A 22,835-nucleotide genomic window follows, 5' to 3' on the forward strand; every position below is an offset into this window, starting at 1 on the left:
TTCTGCCAGTAACAAACATTCAGTAAACATTTTATTTAAATACAGATGATCACAACATTCAGATACAGGACGCTCACTTGTGCCTGGGCATTTCTGACTGTCAAGCTAGGGACTATTAATACAACACACTGATCAGAATCAATGTTTTGGGACAGTTTAGCAAATGGAAAACTCAAATTTTAAACAGTAATAGCCATTCAAAACTTATGAAAAGACCAATTCAGGCCAGTTTCCAAAACCTTTCCTGCCCCCCATCATTCAAAATATTTTTTTACATATAGAGTTCCATGAAACAAAGTTCCCCAGGAAAATTAAACGCTTTTTGTTGAGACCCTCATCTGTTTTATGGTCATGCTTGCTCTTCTGTCCCTTTCTCTAAGGCCTCAAGTCTTATCTTTCAACTCCCAAGTCTGCAAGACACATAATTCTTCCTATTTCTGTAACTCTTTTTCAATAGTCACCTATAGAAGACTTAAACACATCTCCAGACACTGTATCTTTTCTACCTAGGTGCTTCTAAAGTAATCTTTGGCTGTTATCTCTGCTACACTTAAAGACCTCCACTTAAGTCAGTAATACCCAGAAACCTCATCTTGTCAAGGCTGCTATACAAGTCTGTCTTACAGAACCATCAAGAGTATGTATCAGGTAGGCAGAACACCAAGCTTCAGGTTAAAGTACCTTCTTGTGATCCATTATTCCACAGCTCAAACTAAACAAAAGTTTACAAGAGACAAGATAATTCAGTACAAAGAACTGTGTTTGTGAACTATTTTCTCTGCTGTAGGAAGCTGAACTCATCTCATGAGCATTACAGAAAGGGCCATCTTCTTACTAGCCCCATAGCTGCAAGTAACAGAAAAAGCAGCAATAAAAAAATCCCCAAAAACCAAAACCAACCAACCAACCACAAGAAACAGAATAAACTCCATGTTTACAAGTTGAAGGATTTTTAACAAGGAAGGACACTTTAAAGCTTTAGTAGATTTGCCATTTCATTCCTTTCACCTTTCCCTTTTCACATGAAGGCACACATGTACATATACACAGATTCCACTCTGGAGTCAGTTTACACTGAAATTAAAACATTTGGTAACCACTCTTACACTGCTGAATGAAATACTCATCTTAAAGCCAAGCATCAAAACAGCTGGCAAAAAGCAGTTTGCGTAGGCTTAGTTTAAGTTTGAAGTTCTAAACTTCAGTTATCCCCATTTGGATCTGTCCTTTTAGCTTTAAATAGTAGGACGTACTTAGGACTCTAAAACATTACAAAATACAGTTCTTACATTGAGATTTTGATGTGTATCAGGCAAAGGAATCAATTTTCATCAGCCGACCCTTGATTTTTATGATCTACAGTGTGGACAATGGAGCACATTCCATCAGAGTGTTACAAAATTTTGGGAGTGATACAGAATAAGCTGCTGGACTAATAAAAGTATTTTTAAATTTGTTTTAAATCTTTTATTTGTCTAGTAGCTCCATTACAGGAAAACTCACCTGCCAGCAAATAATTTTAAAAGTCCACCTTAGTTGCAGAAAGGTTTAGATGCATCACCATTCACTCCACAAATATTGAAGGCCAAGACTAATTACCTTTCATACTACGCAGGCACTGTTTCCTCGGATTAAGTGACGTTGTATGTCCCAATGACCATATGAACAGAGAGGCCAAAGGAAGATAGTGGTTTTCATGACAGCTTTAGCAAGAATTCATAGGTTGCATTGATTATGCCCCAGGACAGGAGAGAACGATGGTAATTCAGATGGGCTCCTCGGAAAAGGTGGATGAGTTTTCTATCTCGTTCCAGCCAGATCTTCACAAAAACTTTTGAGAAGGACTGAAATTCACCACCAATCTGAGCTTGCATGCGAGTTTTTACAACATTCACTGGGAAAAACAAGAATCCAAGCATGGCACCCAACAGCCCTCCGCAGATAAAGTCATTGACCAAATGAGTGCTGTAAGAAGTTGCTTCAGGCAGATACTGTTTAATAGGTCCCCGCAGGCCAAAGAAGAGTACGTTACTGGGTCCATTTCGGAGCAGAATAGGCACCAGTCCCCGATAATACTCTCTCACCCCATAGACTTTCAGTACCTTGAAAGCCTGGTAAGTGTTTGTAAATTTATCATGGTGTTTGTAGTCCTGAAGCAAAGTCTGAACTCGCTCAAAAGGTGTAAGAACAGCTTCTGTGGTCCCTGCAAGCACTGCTGCCATGCTGCAAGTGACTAGTTCAGGAGCATTTGTGTGGCTATGGAGCAGGGATGAGACATCTTCATACAAGCCAAACATTAAAGCCAGTGTTGTTGTTTTCTGCATTAAGGGAGGAAGGATACCACGATAGAGATTTCGAATCCCATCCTTCTGCAGCTGATGTACTGCATCCTTTGTTTTCAAACCATACAACTGCTGTCGAAAGAGGACCTTCTGGATGGGAAAAGTGATTGCTATATTTGTGAAGGCTGCACAGCAGCCGCAAAGATAATGTTTTCCAGAGGTAGCCGTTACATCAGTGCTTAGATACTCTTTTGCCTTCTTTGAGGCAGAACCTTCTGAATCCATCATACTGTTTTTCTTGCTATAGTTCATCTCAATTCTCCTAACCTACATCAAAAAATGAAAAGAAAGAACATGAGCAGAGCTGCAGGTGACCCTGCAGGTTTTTTTTTTTCCACACTAGCTGATCATCCCAACAGCACCTGGTATCTTACACCTGAGGAAAGCTCACAAAATATGAAGGAGAAAAGCAACAAATACCAGATTTGACAGATTTTGTACTGTTTACTACTCAAGTCTCAGAGACCTGAAAAAGTGGCAGTTTTTCCTTTCTATACATTTTCAAATTGAAATAGAAGGAAACTGGGAAGAAAACTGAGACAGGAACTTCGCAAGTGCTGCATCACACTTAACAAGAGGAAGCTTATACACTGGATTTCCCCATGCACTGTGCCAAATAATTCAAACAGTGAAAGGCCTACTGTCACGCAAATAAAATATACATCACTGGAATGGTGGTGATAGGGACAAAAGAGAGCTTAAGAATAAATAAACAAATAAATAAAATACATGCTGTAGTATTACAAATTCTGGTTATTCCACTCTGCCTTTCTCTGTGGCAGAAAACATCAGATAATTTAAATAACAATTTGTTAGTTGTGGTTTAACCCAGCCAGCAACTAAACATGACATGCTCACTCTCCCCTCTCCGAGAATCAGGGAGGTAAAAGTGAGCTAAAAATAATTAAATAATTAAAAATAAATAAATAAATAATTTAATAATTAAAAAGATTTTAGAAGTATCTTTTAAGGGGCACCTTCCCCCCCTCAAAAAAAAAAAAACAACACAAAAACCAACCAAAAAACCCAACAGAGAGAAATAGGAACCAGCCTCCGAGCAGCATCCCAGCTCCAACCTCCCTCCCCCAGATTTATTGCTGAGGATGACATTGTATGGTATGGAACATCCCTTTGGTCGATGAGGGTCAGCTGTCTTACTTTGCATTCCCTCCAAACTCTTGTGCACCCCCAGACTGCTTGCTGGCAAGGCAGCATGAGGAATGAAAGAGCTCTTGACTCTGTGCAATCACTGCTCAGCAATAGCTAAAACATCCTTGTTTTACCAACATTATTTTCATCACAAATCCAAAATACAACCCTGTATCAGCTACTCTGAAGAAAATTAACTCTATTCCAAATCTAATAAACAACTGTAATCCCAGCTTTAAATTAAACAAGAAAAAATCTAATAGTTTTGAAAATTTCTGATCATTCCAGTTAATTAACCTGCAGCCTTATCTTCTGAGAAAGATTGCTTCCTGAACCCACACTTTGTTTTCATGTTCTGTCAAGAAGTTTAGGACCTTGAGCTTGGCTCAATCTGAGGTCCTGAAGGACACAAAACCAGAGACAGTTCTACTAAATGAAGCAGAGAAGCACTAAAATAATCATTACCAGGCAACACTTGTTCATCACTTAAAATGGGATTGCTTGTTCAACAATTATAAAAATCTGTTTTTGCAGCTGATTCAAATCTTAACTTTCATTATGGCACAGTCTGAGCTAAGTTGGTAACAATCAAGTGAGGCAGGTGCTGGCTTGCAAACTTCAGACACTACCTGCCAGCAACCGCCATGAGAGTCCCATGATTTAAAAACAGTATTTGAAGCTAATACTTGTAACTGCCACGAGGACCTAATTCTCAAGGTGCAGCCACTACAGGCTATTATGTGAAGGATGTGTTGCAAAGGCTATCCAGAAACAAGATGGATTGCTCAAAGCAACCTGATAGATTATTCTGACCAAGTACACAATTTCTTCCTAAAACAAAACACATATTTACCTTGATTGGATTTTCCCCTACACTTACATGCTATTTAATCCTTTAAGGTCTAGCAAGTGAAAATGCCACTTTAATATTTTACAAAGATGAATTGTTTCTGTCAATATAGGAAGGCACATAAGAGACAAAGATTTGTATTACATGGCTTATACATCACTATATATGTCGTGGTTTACAGTGTTATTCAGATCACTGTAATTCTAGTTGAATATACTAAAAAAACCACATCTGAAGATATGCTAGCCTTAGACAGGGGATAGTGGGTCATGTTAACTAACAGTGTGGAACAGTCTCATCACAGACAATAACAAGATGATTCAAAAGGCCTTTGACAACTAGTCATTTACATGGGTGACAGCTGCCTGAGACAAAAACCAACAACCAACAAAGACAAAACAAAACTAAGAGAGAGAGACACTTTTAGTTCCAGAAGCTACATGCTCCTTTTGGTATAAGTACTGGTTGTGTGCAGTAAGGAGTTGTTGAGGAATGAAGGATCCTCGTCACACTTCTGAGTTGGGAACTTGCAAGAGCCAAGCACTGCAAGTCCTCCCAGAAGTGCATACAACAGAACCCCTGTTTTCAGGCACACTTTGTATGGCCTGTACCATCTACAAGTACCTCAGCACAGCAGCCATTTTATTACAATTTAACATTTAAAAAAACCAAAAACGGTTCTCAAACAAAAAGAAGTTTTGAATTAACAAAATTGCCTATATAGGTGAACACCTGAAGCTGCTGCGACATCCCATTTATACACCGAAGTTCCCCTCAATGCAGCAGCCAAATTCAGAGTGCTCAGAGCAAGGGGGCACATGCAATACTTTTTGACATCAGGCTCCTTAATCCAAGGTCTGTACATCATATGGTACATGTACCTAGTCTCAACCCACTTACCTGCTTAAATGGCCATGGCCTTCAAAATGATGGCAGGTGACCCACTACGTCTGAAAAACACAAGGGAAAACATAAAGAAAAAGGCATTTGGTATCTGGTATTGCATTATGTCTCTGTATTTCCAATTCTTGCAGAAGACTGCAGTGTTCCCTGTCATCCTGACTGCCATGGAACGAATGTGCTGCGTAGGAACTCCTCAACAAATCACTGTTTAAGATCACCCCGAACACCTGTTCGATCAGTAAACCAGAGCAACTCTACAAACTCACACTTACGCCATCGTGAGAAATGTTCACCCTAAAATACTAACCAAATCGTGAAGGCATGCAGTCAGCACAGAAGGCTGATGGATTCGCCCACTAGCTTCTCCAGCCGATCACCTACCGCGATGTCAAACACCAGATTACTACCTCGGGCTCAGCGGCCCGCCGGCAGCACCGAGCCCCTCACAGCCACGCTTCCAAACTCACTGCATTATTGGCGCGGGACTTCCGCGGAGCCACTGTGCCAGGACAAAACTGGCCGGGCTGACGCCGCTGAAGAGCCCTCAATGCTCTCGACGACGCTGGCAGGCCTGCCCGGCCGCGGCGACGGTGTGCCGGGAACGTTTGGTTGCGATCGCAGCCGCCCCGGAACACGGCGCCAGGCGACCTAAAAGCAAGCAGCCAAGCACAAGTCAGTACCGCAGCAGCGGCGCAAGCGGGGAGGCCACGAGCGAAGACACCCGGCCTTCCGGTTGAGTGGCCAGCAGCGCGACGCTCTCCAGGGCTGCGGCCTGAGGCGCTGCCCCGTTCCCGAAGGCTCTGGGCCCCGAGAGGGAGCTCAAGGTCAGGCCGCCGGCGCGGCGGAGCCGAGGGCGGCGGCTGCAGCCCGCTCCCAATGGAACCACGATCTCTCGCCCGCCCCCGGCACAACGCGCTTGCGCGACCCCGAGCAGATGGGATGCGGGGCTCAGGTGGCGGGGCGCGCCGCAGCACGTACCTGCGGCCGTTGCCATGGCGGCGGCGGCGGCGGGCCGGGGCGGGACGGCACGGGAGCCTTTGCCGGCAGGCCAGGCCTCCGCCTGCCGCCGCGCGCGCACCCGTACCGCAGCCGCCCTGCCCGGCGCAAGGGGTGACGGCGGCAGAGGGCGACGAGAAGAGGGCGAGGAAACGTACTGCCGTCTTCGCTCCACGTGACCCGACGCTCCCAGTCAATAAGGTGACGGTGCGTCCTGCGCACGCGCAGGCCCCGCCGTGCGGCCAGCCGCGCTCCTGGCGCCGCGGGAGCGGAAGTGGTGCGTGGGTGGCGGGGAGCCGGGGCGAGCGCCGGGCCGCCGAGCGGCAAACGGGCCGGGCGGGAGCGGCTCCGCTGCCGCGGGCGGGGCGCTCCCCCTCTGCGGGTGCTGGGGAAGGGCGCGGAGGGGGCGCCGGAGAGCTTCTGTCTTGGTGTCTTTCTCCAGCTTCGCGGCTCCCAGCGCTGCTCCGGGTTTGTGGTGGTCTCCGCGGCCCTGTTTGTAGGTCCTGGAGAAGCTGTTTTAGGATCGGGTACTGCATCCCGGAGGCGTGGTCCTCAGAATACCGCAGGCGCTCGTCGGCAGAACGCCTGCTAGTTAGCCATGTAGCTGCTGCATGGCGCATTGCGCCCTCCTAGCAGCAAGACCTGGCAGAACACGCAGCAGTTCTTGTGTCGTGCAGCGTGTGCTCACAGCCGCGCTTTTCATTCACCGGAGGTGCATCTGTCCTCATGCCCGCCCTGCCTCGGCAGCCCCTCACTCCTGCGATCTTACGCCATGTCACTGTGTGGGCGCTGACAGACGACTCTCCCAGGGAGGTGACAGCAGGGACTGGGACAGGGGAAGCTGCAGTGAGAGATCCATTGTTAGGGGAGGATGGCTGTGCTTGTTTACGTGCATCTTTGAACCTTAAACAACAAATTTTTAAACACCCTGAAAGAGCAGAGACCTCAGAACAGGTTGTTTCGGTGTTGCTTTGGGTACAAATAAGTGCATTTCGAAACCTTTCTGCAGTATGACCACTTCTGAGGGTGCTCAAGGCTGAAACCAGATGTTAGGACTGTATGTTGGCTGCAGACTCTGGATGTCTGTAAAATTGCCCCAGCTCACTTGTCACAAGCTATTTTCAGTCTGCTTTTAATGTGACGCACCAATCAAGGAAGAGAAAATAATGATCTAAGAGATTCTTGTCAAATTAGGAGCACTGTGAAATTCCGAGCACACTACTCATCTTTTCTGACCTGGCTTCTCTGTACCTTGTTGCATTACAGTTGGCCTTTTCAGTAGATAAGTAGAGATACTTGGCCATGCACAATCATCCTGGTGGCATGCCAGCACCCATAAATTGCTATATGTATTACTTAACAAAGCAGGAAGGCCATGGTAGGCATGGCTCACAGTTCTGCAAGCAAGTCAGATGGTTAACCACAGTGAGGGAACAAGGAACTGATGGTGTCTCTGCCACTGCAGTGTCACAACATAATGCCTGCGCAACCGTATGGCACAAATTTTTACATTCTTTGCTTTGCGCTTGATATGCTGTGGGTGCAGCACTCTTCACCAATTATGCTAATGGCTCAGGGGAGAATTGTAGCTCTCCAGGTCACCCATGTAATGCTTGGTGTCGTCTTGTGATTCACTCAGTAAACCTGTGAGCCCATTAACAATGCCCAATGGCCAATACACATCTCTGAAGTTGCAAACTGTACTGCGTAGAGAGTGTTGCTAAGGTTTAATGATCTTGGCACTTCAGGCCCTGTCTGCTCCTTCTTGTGACTGCTGGGCCTCCTTGAGCAAGTGTTTAACCACATTAAAGTGGCTTAAACCACTTAAACATTGAAGTGATAAACCACGACAACTGCAAAGCTGTGTCTTGCCTCTGAAGTTAAGGAAATGTTGCCAGCAGGGAAGAAAGTCAGCAGATACCACTTGTTGCAAGATACTCGGCTTGCAGCACGGCATCTACGCCTGCGTGAACTTTTTTGTGACACCTGAATGCATATTGTGAGCTTGAGCTTGTTTGCTGTGGAAGGACTTGATGGTGTGTCCAAGACCACTTTTTCTTGCTTTGTGCAATGAACTCACTTTGTGCTTGCTCTCCAGATGAGCTCAGGCTATGTCCAGTTAGACAGTTGCAACTTTGAAAGTGGGCAGCTGCAGATCCATACACCAGGGACGTGCCAGGTGAAGTTCTGCACCTTCAACCAGTGCAGTATCTACCTCGCATGAGAGCTGTGAGTTCACCAGCAGTGAGAATGCCTCTGTAATTGTGGAAGGCTGCCCAAGCTCTGACTGTAACTGGGCCTGCAAGCACCTCGCCATGCTGGCCAGTCCCATACAGGAGATCGACCCAGCTGGCTGCCCTTTGGCCAAGTGGGATGGCTGTGGGGGAATCGCTGCTGGAGCCAGTGAGAACATGTGAGATTGTCATAGGGTAAGGACAAAGCAGTTTCCTCTCTGCTGTGGGTGCTCAAGCCTTGCTTGGCTCATCCCAGGAAGCCACTGGATTCAGAGACAACTTGCAGGCAGCAAAGGAGGGGGAATCCCCAGCCCTCAACTCAAACTCTAGTGACAGTGACTTAAACAGCGACAATGCAGAGGGTGCTCAGGCTGCCTACAAACTGCCCTATCAAGCTGGCAATGTGAGTGGCACAATTGCTAATGTTATGGACAGCAGGCTTCAAAGCAACAGACTGCACACCCTTCAGAGGGGTCTCTGCAGCAGGAGCTGCAGCAGGACAAGGAGGCCCAGTCTTTGGCCAGCTCTCTGCAAGGCTGCATCATCTGACAGTGCCTTTTCAGGGATGGGAAGGGAGGACTATTCATTTATTCACAAGGGCAAGCAAAACTGAAAGGAAGCATCTTGAGGGATCTTACCTACTCAGTGTGCTGCATACAGAACAGTAAGGTGCTGTGAAGACTGCTGCGAGCCCTCTTGCCTCTCCCTTGTGCTCCACTGTCTCCTTTTCTATGCATTGCCGTGTTAACCAGCCCAAATGAAAGGCAGGCCACTTGCAGCCACCTGCTTTCTTCATGCAGTAATGTAATTGCAATTGGAGATGTTAACTTGGTGGCATGCTGAGGTCATGTAGTCAGGCCTGCTCTACCTGTAAATTAAACTCTCACCCTATGAAAGTGCTGCACAGCACATACCACAAATGCAGGGACTGCAGGGCTGTGGTGTCAGCCTCTGGTCTTGACCATTGCCATGTCCAGACCTGGCTGCTTCAGGAGACCCTCAGGGAAGGCTGCCTGCCACAGGGATGTAAGCAGGGATTTTGGCTCAGGACATGTGCTGGAGGCTGAACTGAGGTTTTCTGTCAGCACAGTGCTTGCCCAAAGTTCACCTCTGTGCCTGTGTTCCTTCTTCAGACAGGAGACAAGGGTGTAAAGGATAAAAAAGGATAAAAATCCCCCAGTGTGAGGGAGGCTCTGGAAGTTCATCTCCAGCCACCTGCGCAGAGCAAGACCATCTCCACTGCTTGATCAGGGCAGCTCAGGATCTGGGCCTGCTTTTCAGTCTACTGCTTTTAAAGACTGCAAAGAAAAGTTTTGTGCAAAGGGAGGTGGGGGATATTTTTCCATCTGACTCTGGGAAAGGGCACTGCTGTTATTTCTGCTAGCTCCTCATCTGCAGTCCCCACCCAAGATCACTGTTCCTGTGCAGAAACACCTTGTTTCTTGCCAGTGGAAGACCCCTCCTTTATTTCCAAGGAATACCTGTACCAAAGGTGCCATCCTGAAGGCTGACCCATGGACAGAGTAGTAGCAGGAGGGAGTGGAGGCTGAATTTAGCTCTTCAGCCGCTCTGAGCTGCTATGGGGCTGTTTTCGTAAGAGTTAGGCTGGCAACAAATGCAGATCCAGCTTTGGCCTCTCTTCTGTTGTTCTCTTTTGTTTGCTTCTAGTTTGCTCAGCAGCCTGGTTTTAACTGGTGGCAAATGGGAGGGAGATGAGGCCAGCCCAGCTGCTGCTCTCAGTGAAAATTTGCTCATCTAGGAATTAGATCAGAGGCTGTTGTCGAGAGATGGGTGTCAGAGCACCAGGCAGTGGGAGGCAGTGGAGTGCGTGGATGTGAGATGGGAGCAAGTTGATACACAAATTGGGAGTGTGGTGGAGCTGGCAAGGGCCCCATGTCCTTGCACAGCCAGGACCCTCCAGTGCAGGGCAATCCTGGACCAGGGTTTGGTGTGCGGGACTCAGCTGGAGCAGGTGCCTGCGTTTCTTGCCTCTCGTAGGTCCCTCCCCAGGCAGCCAAACATGACTGATGGAGACAGGCAGCTGTCAAGTAACGTTTAGCTGAGGGATTGAGTGAAGCACCATTCTGGAGTGTGCAAATAAAAGGAAGTATAATTTAATTACCTTCTGATCTTTGTTGCTCATTGAAGTGGGATACGCAAAGGCAATTTGTAGATTATTTCTTAGCACTCATATGATGTGGATTTACGACATGATTTTGTTTGGCTGGAAAATACTGAAGATTGCTGTTATGTAAATATTTAGCTACTTGTTTGCTTAGTGGAAACTAGGTTGTTACTTGGCTAGGGGTGTGAAAGATAACAGGAAGGGATTCTGTAGGTACATTTCAAATAAAAGACAGACTAGGGACAGCGTGGGCCCTCTCCAGAAGCTATCAGGAGCACTGGTTACCCTGGTGTTGTGGTGCTGTGGTTGCCCAGCTGGCAACCCAGAACCACACAGCCTCTCGCTCACTCCCCTCCTTCCTCCCCAGCTCCCAGAGGGATGGAGAGGAGAATGGAAAGAATGTAACTCCCACGGGTTGAGATAAGAGCAGTCCAGTAACTAAGGTATAGCACAAAACCACTGCTGCTACCACCAATAACAATAATGATAAGGGAAATAACAAGGGAAGAGAATACAACTGGTCACCACCTGCCAACCGATACCCAACCCAATCCGAACAGTGATCTAGCCCTTCTGAGTAGCTCCCCACAGTTTATACACTGGGCATGATGTGCTGTGGTATGGAACACCTCTTTGGCTAGTTTGGGTCAGGCGTCCTGTCTCTGCTTCCTCCCAGCTTCCCCTCCTCCCTGGCAGAGCATGAGACTCAGAAAGTCCTTGGTTGGAGTAAACATTACTTAGCAACAACTAAAAACATCAGTGTTATCAGTGTTGTTCCCAGGCCAAAAGTCAAAAACACAGCACTGCACCAGCTACTAAGAAGGAGAAAAAATGACTGCTACTGCTGAACCCAGGACACCTGGATTTGGAAAAGGCTGAGGTTCTTAATGACTTCTTTGCCTCTGTCTTCACTGGCAAATGCTCTGACCACACCACCCAAGTCTATGAAGGCAGACAGAGGGACTGTGAGAATGAAGACCTTAGGCCCACTGTAGGAGAGGATCTGATTCAAGATCATCTTAAGAACCTGAACTTGCACAAGTCCGTGGGACCTGATGAAATCCATCCGTGTGTCGTGAAGGAGCTGGTGAATGAAGTTGCTAAGACACTGTCTATCATATTTGAAAAATTATAGCAGTCAGGTGAAGTTCCAGATGACTGGAAAAAGGGAAATATAACCCTAATTTTCAAGAAGGGGAAAATGGATGATCCAGGGAATTACAGACCAGTCAGTCTCACCTCTGTGCCTGGTAAAATCTTGGAGCACATTCTCCTGGACAGCATGCTAAGGCACATGAAAAACAACAAGGTGCTTGGTGACAGCCAGCATGGCTTCGCTAAGGGGAAACCCTGCCTGACCAATTTGGTGGCCTTCTATGATGGGGCTACGGAACCGATAGACAGGGCTAGGGCAGTTGATGTCGTCTGCCTGGACTTGTGCAAAGCGTTCGACACTGTCCCACACGACATCCTTGTCTCTAAATTGGAGAGACATCAATTTGATGGATGGACCACTCGGTGGATAAAGAACTGGCTGGCTGGCTGCACACAAAGAGTTGTGATCAATGGCCCAGTGTCCGGCTGGAGACCTGTAACGAGTGGTGTTCCTCAGGGATTGGTGTCGGGACCGGTCTTGTTCAACTTCTTTGTCGCTGACATGGACAGTGGGATTGAGTGCGCCCTCAGCAAGTTTGCCGATGACACCAAGCTGTGTGGTTCGGTTGATATGCTGGAGGGAAGGAATGCCATCCAGAGGGACATCGACACGCTTGTGAGGTGGGCTGATGCCAACCCCATGAAGTTTAACCATGCCAAGTGCAAGGTCCTACACCTGTGTCGGAGCAATCCCAGTCACAGCTGCAGGTTGGGCAGAGAAGAGATTCAGAACAGCCCTGTTCTGTTATGTACCCCTCTAAGCCGTGCTGGAGAGCAGCGTGCTCTTTCTGTCATGTGCTTTCCTTTCTGAGGACTGACCTTTCTGTTAGCTTTGCCCTTCTGTCTGTTTTTCTTTTTTTTTTTTTTACAGATTAAACTACAGGTTACCCCAAGGGTAAGGCCCAGTGAAGTGCTGCCTGATAGTACATGCATGGTCTTCTTCTCTGTTTGATGGTATGTGTCTTAAAATTGCTGCAGATAGAGAGGAGGGTGAGAGCATGTTCCCCTATCGAATAAATACCCCTGTGTAATGAGTGAACTTCTGCAAGCAAAGTAGTAAATCAGCACTGTACTGTAAATCGTTTTTCCCGTGTTGGGAATCATGTTGTCTGCCCTAGGAGCTGGTGGAGGATCTCAGCTGAGCAGACACCTGAGTTCCTCCACCTGCTCTCCAGCCACTGCTCTCCAGCAGCATGGCTCTTCCTCTGAGCGGGTAACCTTACTGAATGCTGTATCTGTAGTCATCCTTGAAGAAACTGGGACCTTGTTGTGCAGGGAAAGGCAAAGACATAGATACAAGCTACTATCTGAGTGACCCTGTGGCTACATTGAGCTCTATATGTGAGCTCTCTAGAGATGGAGCCAGGCAGCCTTGTGAAGATGGGCTGTAAGGAAGTGGCAGCTCAGCCACAGAGCTTTATCTGGCTCAATTGCAGCTCTGAGCTGCTGTTTCTTGCTTTTCCTAGTTCGGCGATTCCTACTGTGCCTCTGTGCAAGATACTGGGCTGGGACTGCTCAGAGGGTCCCAGAGTACTCCTCTCCTGTTCTCATGAAGATGTTGGAGAGAAGCAGCCATGTGGCTGCTGGCAGTGATCATACATGCTGTGCAAAGCACTGTTTGGCAGCTCGAGAAAAGGCACCACACCGTAACACTGAGCGCTCTGCTTGGACTCCAGCCTCCAGCTTCTGTGGGGTGCCAGTGAGGATTTTTTCCTCTTGGACATGGGAGGTGTTAGACTTGCAGCCCTACAAGCCCTGCCCAGTGTCAGATAGGCTGTGGTGAATGAAGCATCACCAGGTCCAGGGTGGCCCTTGGAGATGGCAGCAGGAGCTGCTGAAGGAAGAAGAGGCTGCTGGCATGATAAGAAGAGAAATGTGGCATTGTGTACTAGAAACCCAAAGAAATGTAAAATTGAAGCATGCATTGACCATTTCAGAGTGATTTCTTGGCAGCTGGATTAATTACACTTCTGCCCTTTTCACCAGCAGGGTTAGGAGCTGTTGCTTTTCTCTGTGGTTGCTGTCTTGCTTGCTCACTTTTATAAGTGGCCTTCCTCTCTCTTTCTTTTATTCACTCTACATGTGCAAAAATGAAACTGTAGTGCAGTAAGATACACAGAGGCCTTCACTCAGGCATTGTCATCGTTGGCAACAAAAAAGGCATCATCCATAGCAATCAGATCTATGGAAATAAACAAGCTGGCATTTATATTCGGTATAATGGAAACCCTTCTGCGAGGTATGTTAGCACTGACCTCTCTCCTCCTTTGTTTGTTATGAATTATTCCTCCCAATCTGCACACTTCTGTTTTTTTTTCAATACCCATCATAGAGCAGAAATAGGACCATGGTGTGCTAGTGCCTTTCTTTGCCTTTCCTCTCTCTGCTTGCTGCACCCAGGTCTTTCACAAGTGCCAGTCCCCAGGTTTTCCCTCAGATCTGAGGAGTACGCAAGCTGTGTTCAAGATGAACAACTCACATGTCACGGTGCCTTTTGCAGGAAAAGGGTAAAGGACCTCAACACTCCAGTCATTGTTACTCCAATTCACCTTTCAGCTTTAAACATCTGATGCTAGTGACTTGTATGTGTTTAATACCATTTGATTTAGATGTTAGTGCTGGTCTCTGGCAGGCTTTATTCAGGTTGATACCGTCAGCTTTACCCGGTGGTATCAACTGGTAGCAATGAGCACAGAACTGAGATGGCAGCTGGAGCATGGTTTTGGTGGCAGATGTGAGGGACATCTCATCTGTACTGCCACCCCCTCCCACCTCTCACTGTGCCTGTGAGTGATAAGGAACGGGCATATGGTAACTCATGGTACTGTAGAGCAGGGTGGGGCACAAAGGGAAGAAAATGGTTGCCGTGGATCAGCCCCATAGCTAAGATGTGAGTGTTCATGCTGGAAGTGTGGATAAATAACAGTGCTTCAGTCTTGAGTCCTACAGATCTAATGAAAGTGACCTCTTGGAGGTTTGTGACCTGCATGGAGAGCTGGTGAGGTTTAGACAGACTACCTGTATGGACACTTAAGAACAGGTTACTGAGGCGCTTAGTCTAGGTTGGGACCTGAAGAGGTCTGCAGCAGAAGTGTCAGCCCTGAAAACGCAGGTGTCAGGGCTGGGCTTTCCAATGAGGGGTTATGCAAGTGCTCTCTCAAAGAGGTATTGCATTCTGAGAGAAGGGGTATTGTAATAGCAGAGCCCAGCAGTGCAGAGGAAGTATCTTGGGGGATGGAGAGATTCACTAGATATCCTTCCCTTAGTACCTTCTTACAACACTGTTTGCAACCACAGCTTTCACCTTGTGACTGATGCACGTGACCCTCCCTGCCTGCTGGCACCTTGGAGATGATGGGGAGAAGGCAGAGAGCAAGCTCAGTGGGAAGATACCTTTTTTCTCCTGACCAGTTGCCTGCTTGGAGGAGCCCTCAAGCTCCTCTCATGGGTGCTGCTCTGTGCTGGCTTGAGGCAGGTTCCAGCCCTGCCCAGGGCTGCATGCACGCATGCTGTCCGACCAGTGCCACATACTGTGTTGAGCACGGGGCTCAGCTGACAGGTTGGTATATACAACTGCAGGCAAACAGGGCTGGCAGAAGGGGGATATTTATGGTAGGTGCATGCCCTTTGCTGGATGCCTTTACCACACATGGAAGCAGAACAATATTTTGCTCATTCCTGAGAGCTGCAAGCCCAGCTCTGTCCTGTGACACAGCATGCAGCTGCCTGGCTGGGGGACAAGTTTAGATGAGACGTTGCAAGGGGCTCTGTGAAGAAAGCAGGGGGGGTGCCCTTTTGAGAAGTGTGCCAGCTACTTGGGTGCCAAGTACCGTTTTTAAGCATGATACGGGTGCCTTGGGATGTGTATTTTCCAGTCAGAAGAACCCTCTGCAGCATGTTTGGGTGAGACTGATCCCTTGCTGTGCTGATGGTGAGGCTGGGAGATGCTAAGCATGGTGGTGCTTGGTGGTGCGAAGCTACTGCCTGCTCCCCTAAGCTGGTGAAAGCAGCACTGGAGGGCACTGCCCCACAGCTGAGGGCCTCTGCCTTGTGTTCCTGGAGGCTTGCCTCTAGGATGGTTTCACAGCTTCTCTTCCTTCGCACCCTTGCAGCTGCTGGTGGAAGTGTGGATGTCCAGTGAGCACATTGTGTGTTCTTCCTGCCTGGCCCTTCTTTCTAGAGGCCAGCACATATGTCACACCAGGGCCTGCAGCCCACAAGCAGCTTCCCATTCCTTGGGCACTGCTGGTAGCCTGCGCTGCTCTGGCAGGGTGATAGGGGCTTTCCTCAGCTGCCAGGCCTTACCTGAGCGGGCAACCACAGCCACTGCCCCGAGCAGGCAGCAGTGGGAGGAGGGGCAGCCATGCTTGGGCAACCAAGGACAGCAAGGACACAGCTGTCTGGCCAGGCAAGATGGATGGCCCCTGCACTGACTGCATTTACCCTTGCAGCAGAACAGCAGCTTGAAGAGCAGCACCCAGCCCTACACCCCCAGCCAGCGATAGTGATCGTGCATTGCTTGTGATCGCATGCCACATGCACTGCTTTCGCACCCCGGTTCACTGCTGCAAAAGCTCCTCCACTCACTTCACAGCCTGGTTGGAGTGGAGCCATCTCTGGTGAGTGCTCCTGAGTGGATGCCGAGGCAGTCTGTGGCAGGCAGAGTGCTCAGTTGGTAGTTTTATTTCATGATCAGCCTGGTTGCTCCTCTCTGGATCTCAACAACAACCCAGAGATTCAGGGTCACACTGGGGAGGAGGAGCTGGTGGTGGGGTTGGGGCCCTTGGGCTTTGTTCCTTCTGGCAGGAGGCAGGTGGAAGCCCAGGGGACAGCAGGTGACACCTCTACTCATGCGCAACAGGGCCCACATGTGCTCTGCAGGCTGTCATTTCCAGTGCAGCACTGCCTCTGCTCCTTCTACTGTGTCTAATGTTTCCCACCATCAACCAGGGTCACCATCTGCACACTGGTTTTGGGGCCTCTCTTAGAGCAGCAGCCCCGTGGCAGATAAAGCCTCTCACCTCGTCCCTGGTGTGAGGAGGATGGCTGAAGGAGGCTAAAGCCCAGACTCCTCTGTGGCATCAACAGAGGTGGGCTTCAGCTGCTACATGCTGCATCTCCTGTGCTTTTCTATGGGGCACAGGAGCCTGTAGCTTGGAGCCCCTCTGCTCCTCAGCACCTCTGGGGTAGGGAGGCTGCAGCAGCTTGCAGTAGGTAGCCTGCCTCCCTGTGGGGTGTTCTGTGTGGTGCTGGGAGAGCTGAACATGAGGGTGGTTTGCAGGGGAGTGAGTTTAATCCCGAGGAAAAGGAAAGTCCATCTCGGGAGCAGGGATAACTGTGAGTGCAGGTAACCAGTGGGGTGGAGAAGCCAGGCTGCAGGAGGCAGCACTTACTTCTCCTTGTCAGTAGTTTCCCAGTGGTTGCAGCTGTGGCTGGCAACTCCTGGAGACGGAACCCTGGCTGGACAGACAAGTGGTCTAATACGGTGGCTGTTTGGATATTCATGAGCATTTCCTGCCATTTGAATACTCTTACAGATGTGTGCTTCCCTGTGCCTCTTTGTGCTTTTGCCTCCTTGAAAGTGGTTCAGCTGACCGAAGCTCTGCTCTGCTTTGCATGTACCTTCCTGTCCCACGGTGCTTCCCTCTCCCTGCACTTCGCTGTGCAGCTGCCCCATGCCCAGCTCTCCTGCTAGGCATGGGCAACAGGCTGTGACAAGTAGCCAGCCAGGGGGACTGGTGCCTCTGCAAAGACCTGCTGTGCTGGCATCAGTCCAAACCTTGAGCAGGCAACACTGCTGCTGGCAACTTTCTTCTCTTCCTCCCTCAGTGGGAGCCATATTTTCCAGAGACTGGCTGCTGGAATAGCAGTGAATGATAACAGGCGAGGCCAGATCACAGGTATGGGAATGAAAATGATTTTGTTATGCTCAGTTTGTTTCTGTCTTTAATTCTCTGTTCAACTGCAAAACTTATCTTGTTGTGGTTCTTGGATGACTTTCGGTTCAATAATCCCCTAGTTTGCATTTTCTAGTTGGCATTTTTGTTGTTGATGGGGGGAGCATGTCTTTCTGCAGTGTGTCCTCCAAATTATTGTTCCCTTTGTCTCTGGCCCAGCTGGGACATGGAGCTGTGCTCTAGAGCAGTCTAACATGCAGACTGCTTTTTTCCCCTCCCATGCTATTTAGTTTATAATACTGTCAGTGATGCTTTCCTATTGTCCTGACACCTCTGAGTGGTCTTCCACTGTGCTCTACATCTCAGACGACAGGGAGGTGATGGTTACTGGAACTGCTAATGACTGGTGGCCTGTGTGGGAGAGCACTGCTAAGGAAGCTTCTGAGGCTCGGGCTCTGGCGCAGGCAATGGAAGTTTTCCAGTGGGGCCAGGTCTCAGCTAGGGAGGTGTCTTCTCTTCCATGGGCAGGAGGCACATGCAGTCACCTCGTCCTCCCTGCCTTTCCCTAGGGAGCGTCATCTGCAAGAGCCTGTGGGGTGGAGCAGATATCTGCTGGGGTTGACCCAGTCCTCAAGAACAGCTTCATCTCTTACAGCTGCTTGGACAGCGTGGTGATGGACGAGCGTGGGAAGGGCCTCATTGAAGGGAACACCATTTACGGCAGGGAAACAAGACCAGGTGGGGGATGAGTCTTGCCTTGCTGGGCTGCCTTCTACCTCTGGCACACCCCAGAGCTGTGGTGGGAGCCCAGGAGAGGGTTGGTAGTGGGTGCACAGGAGGCTTGTCAAGGAACAGCACCAGCCCAGCCCAGAGCAAGCACTTCAGAGGTCGTGCCACCAGCACTACTGGGCTGCTGCTCACAAGAGGCCCTCTCCCTCACCACTGCTTTCTCTCCAGTGGAGGGCAGGAGCTTCCCTCTGAGCCTTGAGAAGGAAGCCAGTCTAGCACCATCACCCTCCTGTAGGGCAGGGTTGAAGTAGAGGATGCACAGTCCCCATGGGACAAGGTGAGTTGCATCTGCTGCTGTCCTGCACCAGCTAACTAATGGACAGAGTAGTCTGGCAGGGTCTGTAATCCAGTGACTGGGCTAACTTGTGACAGAGGCTAAGCTCCTTATGTGGTTTTCTTAGGAAACTGGAAATATTTTTTTTTTTTAAAGGGGTTTTAAAGCAGCTGCAGAGAGAGAAGTGCTGCAGAGAAACCCACACTCCCAGGGCATGGATCTACATCCTGGAGCAGCTGAACTTCTCTTTGGCTGTATTTGGAACAGAGATGCAGCACAGGTACTCACATAACATGGCTTTGTGTGCATCTACCTGTCTGTCTGTCCAACTCGTAATGCTGGCTGCGGTGGTGGTCTGTAGCACTGACAAAAAGTGTCAGCCTCTTGCAGTGAGGGTAAGGTACACAGATAGGGAGTTACCAGTTACCAGAGTTTTGTGGATTGGCAGTGGCCAGGGCAGGAGGAAGGTGATTGTAGAGGCTGGCTACCCTGTGCATGACGAAGCTGTGGCTCAGCCTGCTTTAGAAACTGGAGAATACATCTGGGCACATGAGGCCAAGCTGCAGGGAAACCCAGGCTGGTGCTCGCAAAGCTGCTCACTCCCTGGCCCCAGAGACTCCCAGTCCTGGAGAAGGAGAGACCAGGGCACTTGGGCTTCCCACTCTGTGGTTGCTCATCTGCATCAGAGCCACCTGTGCATGGAGTCAGTGGACAGGACTGTGCCTGGCCATCCCACAGAGCCCCAGGGCAGTAGGAATCTACCTCTTGGTTGCAGGACTTGAACCAGGGCACTTGTGCTGGGGTCAGAGCATGGACAGTGCCAGGAAAGGGCAGAGGTGGGGAAAAAAAGGCTCACAGACTTGAGTCAGCCCAGTGGGACCAAATCTGGACTAAAGGATCCCTGTTAGCCCCTCATGTGTAGGATTAGCCTTCATGTGTGCTCGAAGAGGAGTTCGCCTCCATCCCACCTGCATTGCATGTGGACTGCCAGCTGCTTTGAGGCAGGGCTGGGGGTCTCCAAGCACTGCTAAGTTGATGGGCCGTGCCACCCTGCACTTTAGGCAACAAGGGCTGTGGCATGTGGATGATGTCCTTCAGCCTCCCACACCTCATCAGCCACCAGATCAGCATCTGGGGGGTGGCAGTGTTCTGCCACAAGGATGCTGGTTACTAACATCTGGTCAGGGGCACTACGAGAGTTTACAGGAGGAAAGGGAGGATGCTGGTGGGGAGAATGACCCTGACAGTGAGGAGTACCCAGCTGTCCACCATCCCATCAATGTGGCACTGGTGGAGTTGAACAGCATCAACTACAGTGGAGGTGAGCTCGAGGCCTGACGCTTTTCCTGGGCTCCAGAGGAAGGGATGGTGTGCAGAACAGTGTGTTGTCCTGGCCCAACAGCAGTGGGGTCGCCCAGGGCCTACCTAAGCAGCCACTGGATCAGAAGGACCCTGGAGAATGGTGATCTGAGACCTGAGTGTGGGTGGGTTGTTTTCCTAGTCGGAAGGTCATATTGTGAGAGAAGAAACTGTGTCTTTTAGACATAGAAATACATTTGTGGCCATCATGACTGAGGCTACAAGCTCTTGACCAATAGGTCTTTTTTGTTGGCAGCTGCTGGCTTGCATGTCAAGAGCAGCAAAGTGCTCAATGTCATCGCCAATGTCATTCATGCCAACCATGATGGCAGGGTGGTGGTGGTGCAGAGCAGCCAGCTGCCATGTGTTGCCAGCATTTCCTGTAACAGGCGGAGAGGCATGTTGGTGGAGCCAGAGTGCCAGGTGGAGGTACGTGGAAATGGCATCTACAAGAACTGCAGCCACAGCATTGTCTCCAGGGTAGAGGGCATCATCACAGAGAATGACATCACTGGCAACCACCAGTGTGGCCTTCCGCTGCTCCAGGCAGCAGATACGAAGGTACATCCTGCAGATTGCTGATGAGGCACTGACATGTGTCCCTGCAGCTGGGAGCAAAGTGAGCTCTCCGTCCCTGGCGGTGTCCAAGGCCAGGTTGGCCGGAACCTTGGGCAAAATGGTCTAGAGTGAGGTGTCCCTGCCCATGACAGGGGGTTGGAACTAGATGATCTTAAGGTCCTTCCCGATCTGAACCATTCTGTTACTCTGTGATCCCATTGAATTGGCAGGCTGTGTGAGCTGTGCTGAAGAACTGGGGTAATTGGCACCTGAACTAGAATTTTTGGAAGTTAGATGCAGTTTTGCAGCATGTAGCCAGTTCCCAAGGTTAGTACCTGGCTCAAGGCTGCCTCCATTCTGTTCTTTGTTGAGACGAAGCCATTGTGCACCAAAATGATAGAAAAATGCAGTTTAACTCATCATGAAGGAACCCTAAAATGAGTATACAGAAATCTCTGCCAAGACAAATGCTCTGCATGAGTCCTGCAGGGACTGCAGACTCTTTCTGAAAACGATGCCTGTAGAAAAACATTGTCTTCTGGACTAGAAACTAAAACCGAGTGCATTTTTCATGGTCCCAGCTGTCTGGTCTCCTGGAGCATACAGGCAGGATTCATGTTGCAGGGTTCATACGGGCAACAGGTCCTTCTTGAAGTACTGGCAATGTCATGGTGCTGTCATTTCTCGTCTGCCCACAGGCAGAGCCAAACAGATAGCCTGAGAGCAGGTGGGACAGTCTGTGGTGCTGGGTTGGGGAGAGTGTTTGGCAAGGAGCACTGCAGCAGCTGTAGCTGCAGGGAGAAGAAAGGACTGACCTTCCAGATGATGGCACAGTGGTTCCTGAGGAAGAAGAGACTCCTAAGTACTTTCTTTTCATATACAAAGAAGTGAGAGCCTCTAAGTACAGCTGTTTCAAATCTGAAGGGCAAGGAGCAGCAGCAGGTTCACGTTCAGCAGCATCTGTGCTTCTCTTTCAACAAGGTGCTTTGTGCCAGCTGCGGGGAAGCTTGTAGCATCTAGCACTGCCAGCTACTGAGCTGCCAGCTGCGGCCATCTGTAGTGTGTGGAAGGCCTTGGGAAAGCTTTTGTGTGCATGGCTATAGATTGTCCAGTTTGAACCTATGGCATGCTCCCAATCTGCCAGGGAGTGCTGGTAAGCCTTTCGGATTTGGTTTTTTGTTGATCAAAAAGCCATATGAACTTTATGCTTGGGCCATCATGTCTAAGGCTTATTTTGCAAGTGACCAAGAACAGGATCCAATCCTTCTGGAAATGTGGATTTGCTCTCTTCGGTGAAGTCGTGGTACAGGAAAACCTCACTTTCCAAGGGAGATCCAAGAAGTCCGTTTTGCGACCAATATCAAATGCAGAGGATTGCATCATCCAAACCAGCATGCTTCTCACCTTCAAGAAAAGGTGAGGCCCCTGGCACCATGGAGTGCAGCTGTAAGCTTGCACTCACAACTCTCTTGCTAGGCGAGTACTGGAGAGCTCTGCTTTCTAGCTCTTCTTTGCAGTTTCCCATACCAGATGACCCATGGCACCAGCCGCATGAGCGTGACCACTGTAGGTGAGGACTGCAGATCAAGCAGAGCCAGGAGGTTCCTCACAGGATACCTCTAAAGCCTCTCTAGAGGAGCTTGGATTATTCTTTGACAGGCCAGCATTTGTCTTCACAATGTCTCTTGAATATTGGCATGTCTGCCCTCTGACCTGGCCAGCTCATTCTCCTGTGCAGTGCTGCCTTTGAAGCCTGGCTGCTATGTTTGCAGGCTGTACTACTGTCCCTGCAGCACAGACAGCCCTGGGGTGTTGTAGCCTGGACTGTGAGAGTCAGGGAAGGAGGGAAGGCCAGAGCCACTCCCCATCCATGTTGTGCTTTCATGATAATTAGGAGTAGAGTGGTATTGGGCACCAGGTTCCACCTCCAGGCTTTTGCTACCAGAGCAATGTGAATGGCAAATGGGAAAATGGATCTTGGAGTGCTTATTTTTCCTTGGCATGGTTTAGCCACCTTTGTGCCAGTGGAGAGAGTTCATGGTGGTCTTCAGAGGTATGTCTGTAGTTGCAGACCTCTAATAGGTATTGAAAAGCTTTCCTTAGCTGCTGGCTGTCACCCAGATCTCAGTGACTCTCATCTTTATGAGCTTTGTTCAAAACCGATCACTCTAGGCCAGGACTCTGAAGCAGATGCATGTGGAGGG

The 22,835-nt window shown here is 49.3% G+C and overlaps 2 protein-coding genes and 1 long non-coding RNA gene across 6 annotated transcripts in view; 2 read left to right on the plus strand and 1 right to left on the minus strand.

The window, feature by feature from the left end:
* On the minus strand, positions 1-6,257 carry SLC25A51 (solute carrier family 25 member 51). 3 transcript variants are annotated; one of them, XM_065662458.1, is made up of 4 exons: positions 6,223-6,257; positions 5,712-5,892; positions 5,242-5,291; positions 1-2,609 (listed from the first exon to the last, which is right to left on the minus strand). In XM_065662458.1, the coding sequence occupies exon 4, from the start codon at positions 2,592-2,594 to the stop codon at positions 1,695-1,697; it is 900 nt and encodes a 299-aa protein (XP_065518530.1). In that variant the 5' UTR covers positions 2,595-2,609; positions 5,242-5,291; positions 5,712-5,892; positions 6,223-6,257; the 3' UTR covers positions 1-1,694. The 3 variants fall into 3 exon arrangements, with proteins under 3 accessions (XP_065518530.1, XP_065518529.1, XP_065518531.1); XM_065662457.1 differs by lacking the exon at positions 6,223-6,257 and having other exon boundaries at positions 5,712-6,181; XM_065662459.1 differs by lacking the exons at positions 5,712-5,892; positions 6,223-6,257 and adding an exon at positions 5,552-5,705.
* The window catches only part of LOC136005191 (uncharacterized), a 24,628-nt gene continuing 8,043 nt past the window's right edge, over positions 6,251-22,835 (plus strand). Inside the window, exon 1 of one of the 2 annotated variants that reach the window (XR_010608702.1) lies at positions 6,251-6,447. This is a non-coding gene — a long non-coding RNA (uncharacterized LOC136005191). The remainder of the gene's footprint in view (positions 6,448-22,835) is intronic. The other variant, XR_010608703.1, reaches the window with a different exon arrangement.
* FBXO10 (F-box protein 10) lies at positions 8,614-22,254 on the plus strand. The gene is given in 10 exon segments (XM_065662728.1): positions 8,614-8,643; positions 8,731-8,877; positions 13,857-13,993; positions 17,584-17,654; positions 18,221-18,260; positions 18,262-18,371; positions 19,776-19,885; positions 19,888-20,035; positions 20,330-20,634; positions 22,108-22,254. Coding segments are annotated over 10 exon segments (1,245 nt in total).

This window comes from Lathamus discolor, chromosome Z (assembly GCF_037157495.1).
Source record: "Lathamus discolor isolate bLatDis1 chromosome Z, bLatDis1.hap1, whole genome shotgun sequence".
In the NCBI taxonomy this organism is placed as follows: Eukaryota; Metazoa; Chordata; class Aves; order Psittaciformes; family Psittacidae; genus Lathamus; species Lathamus discolor.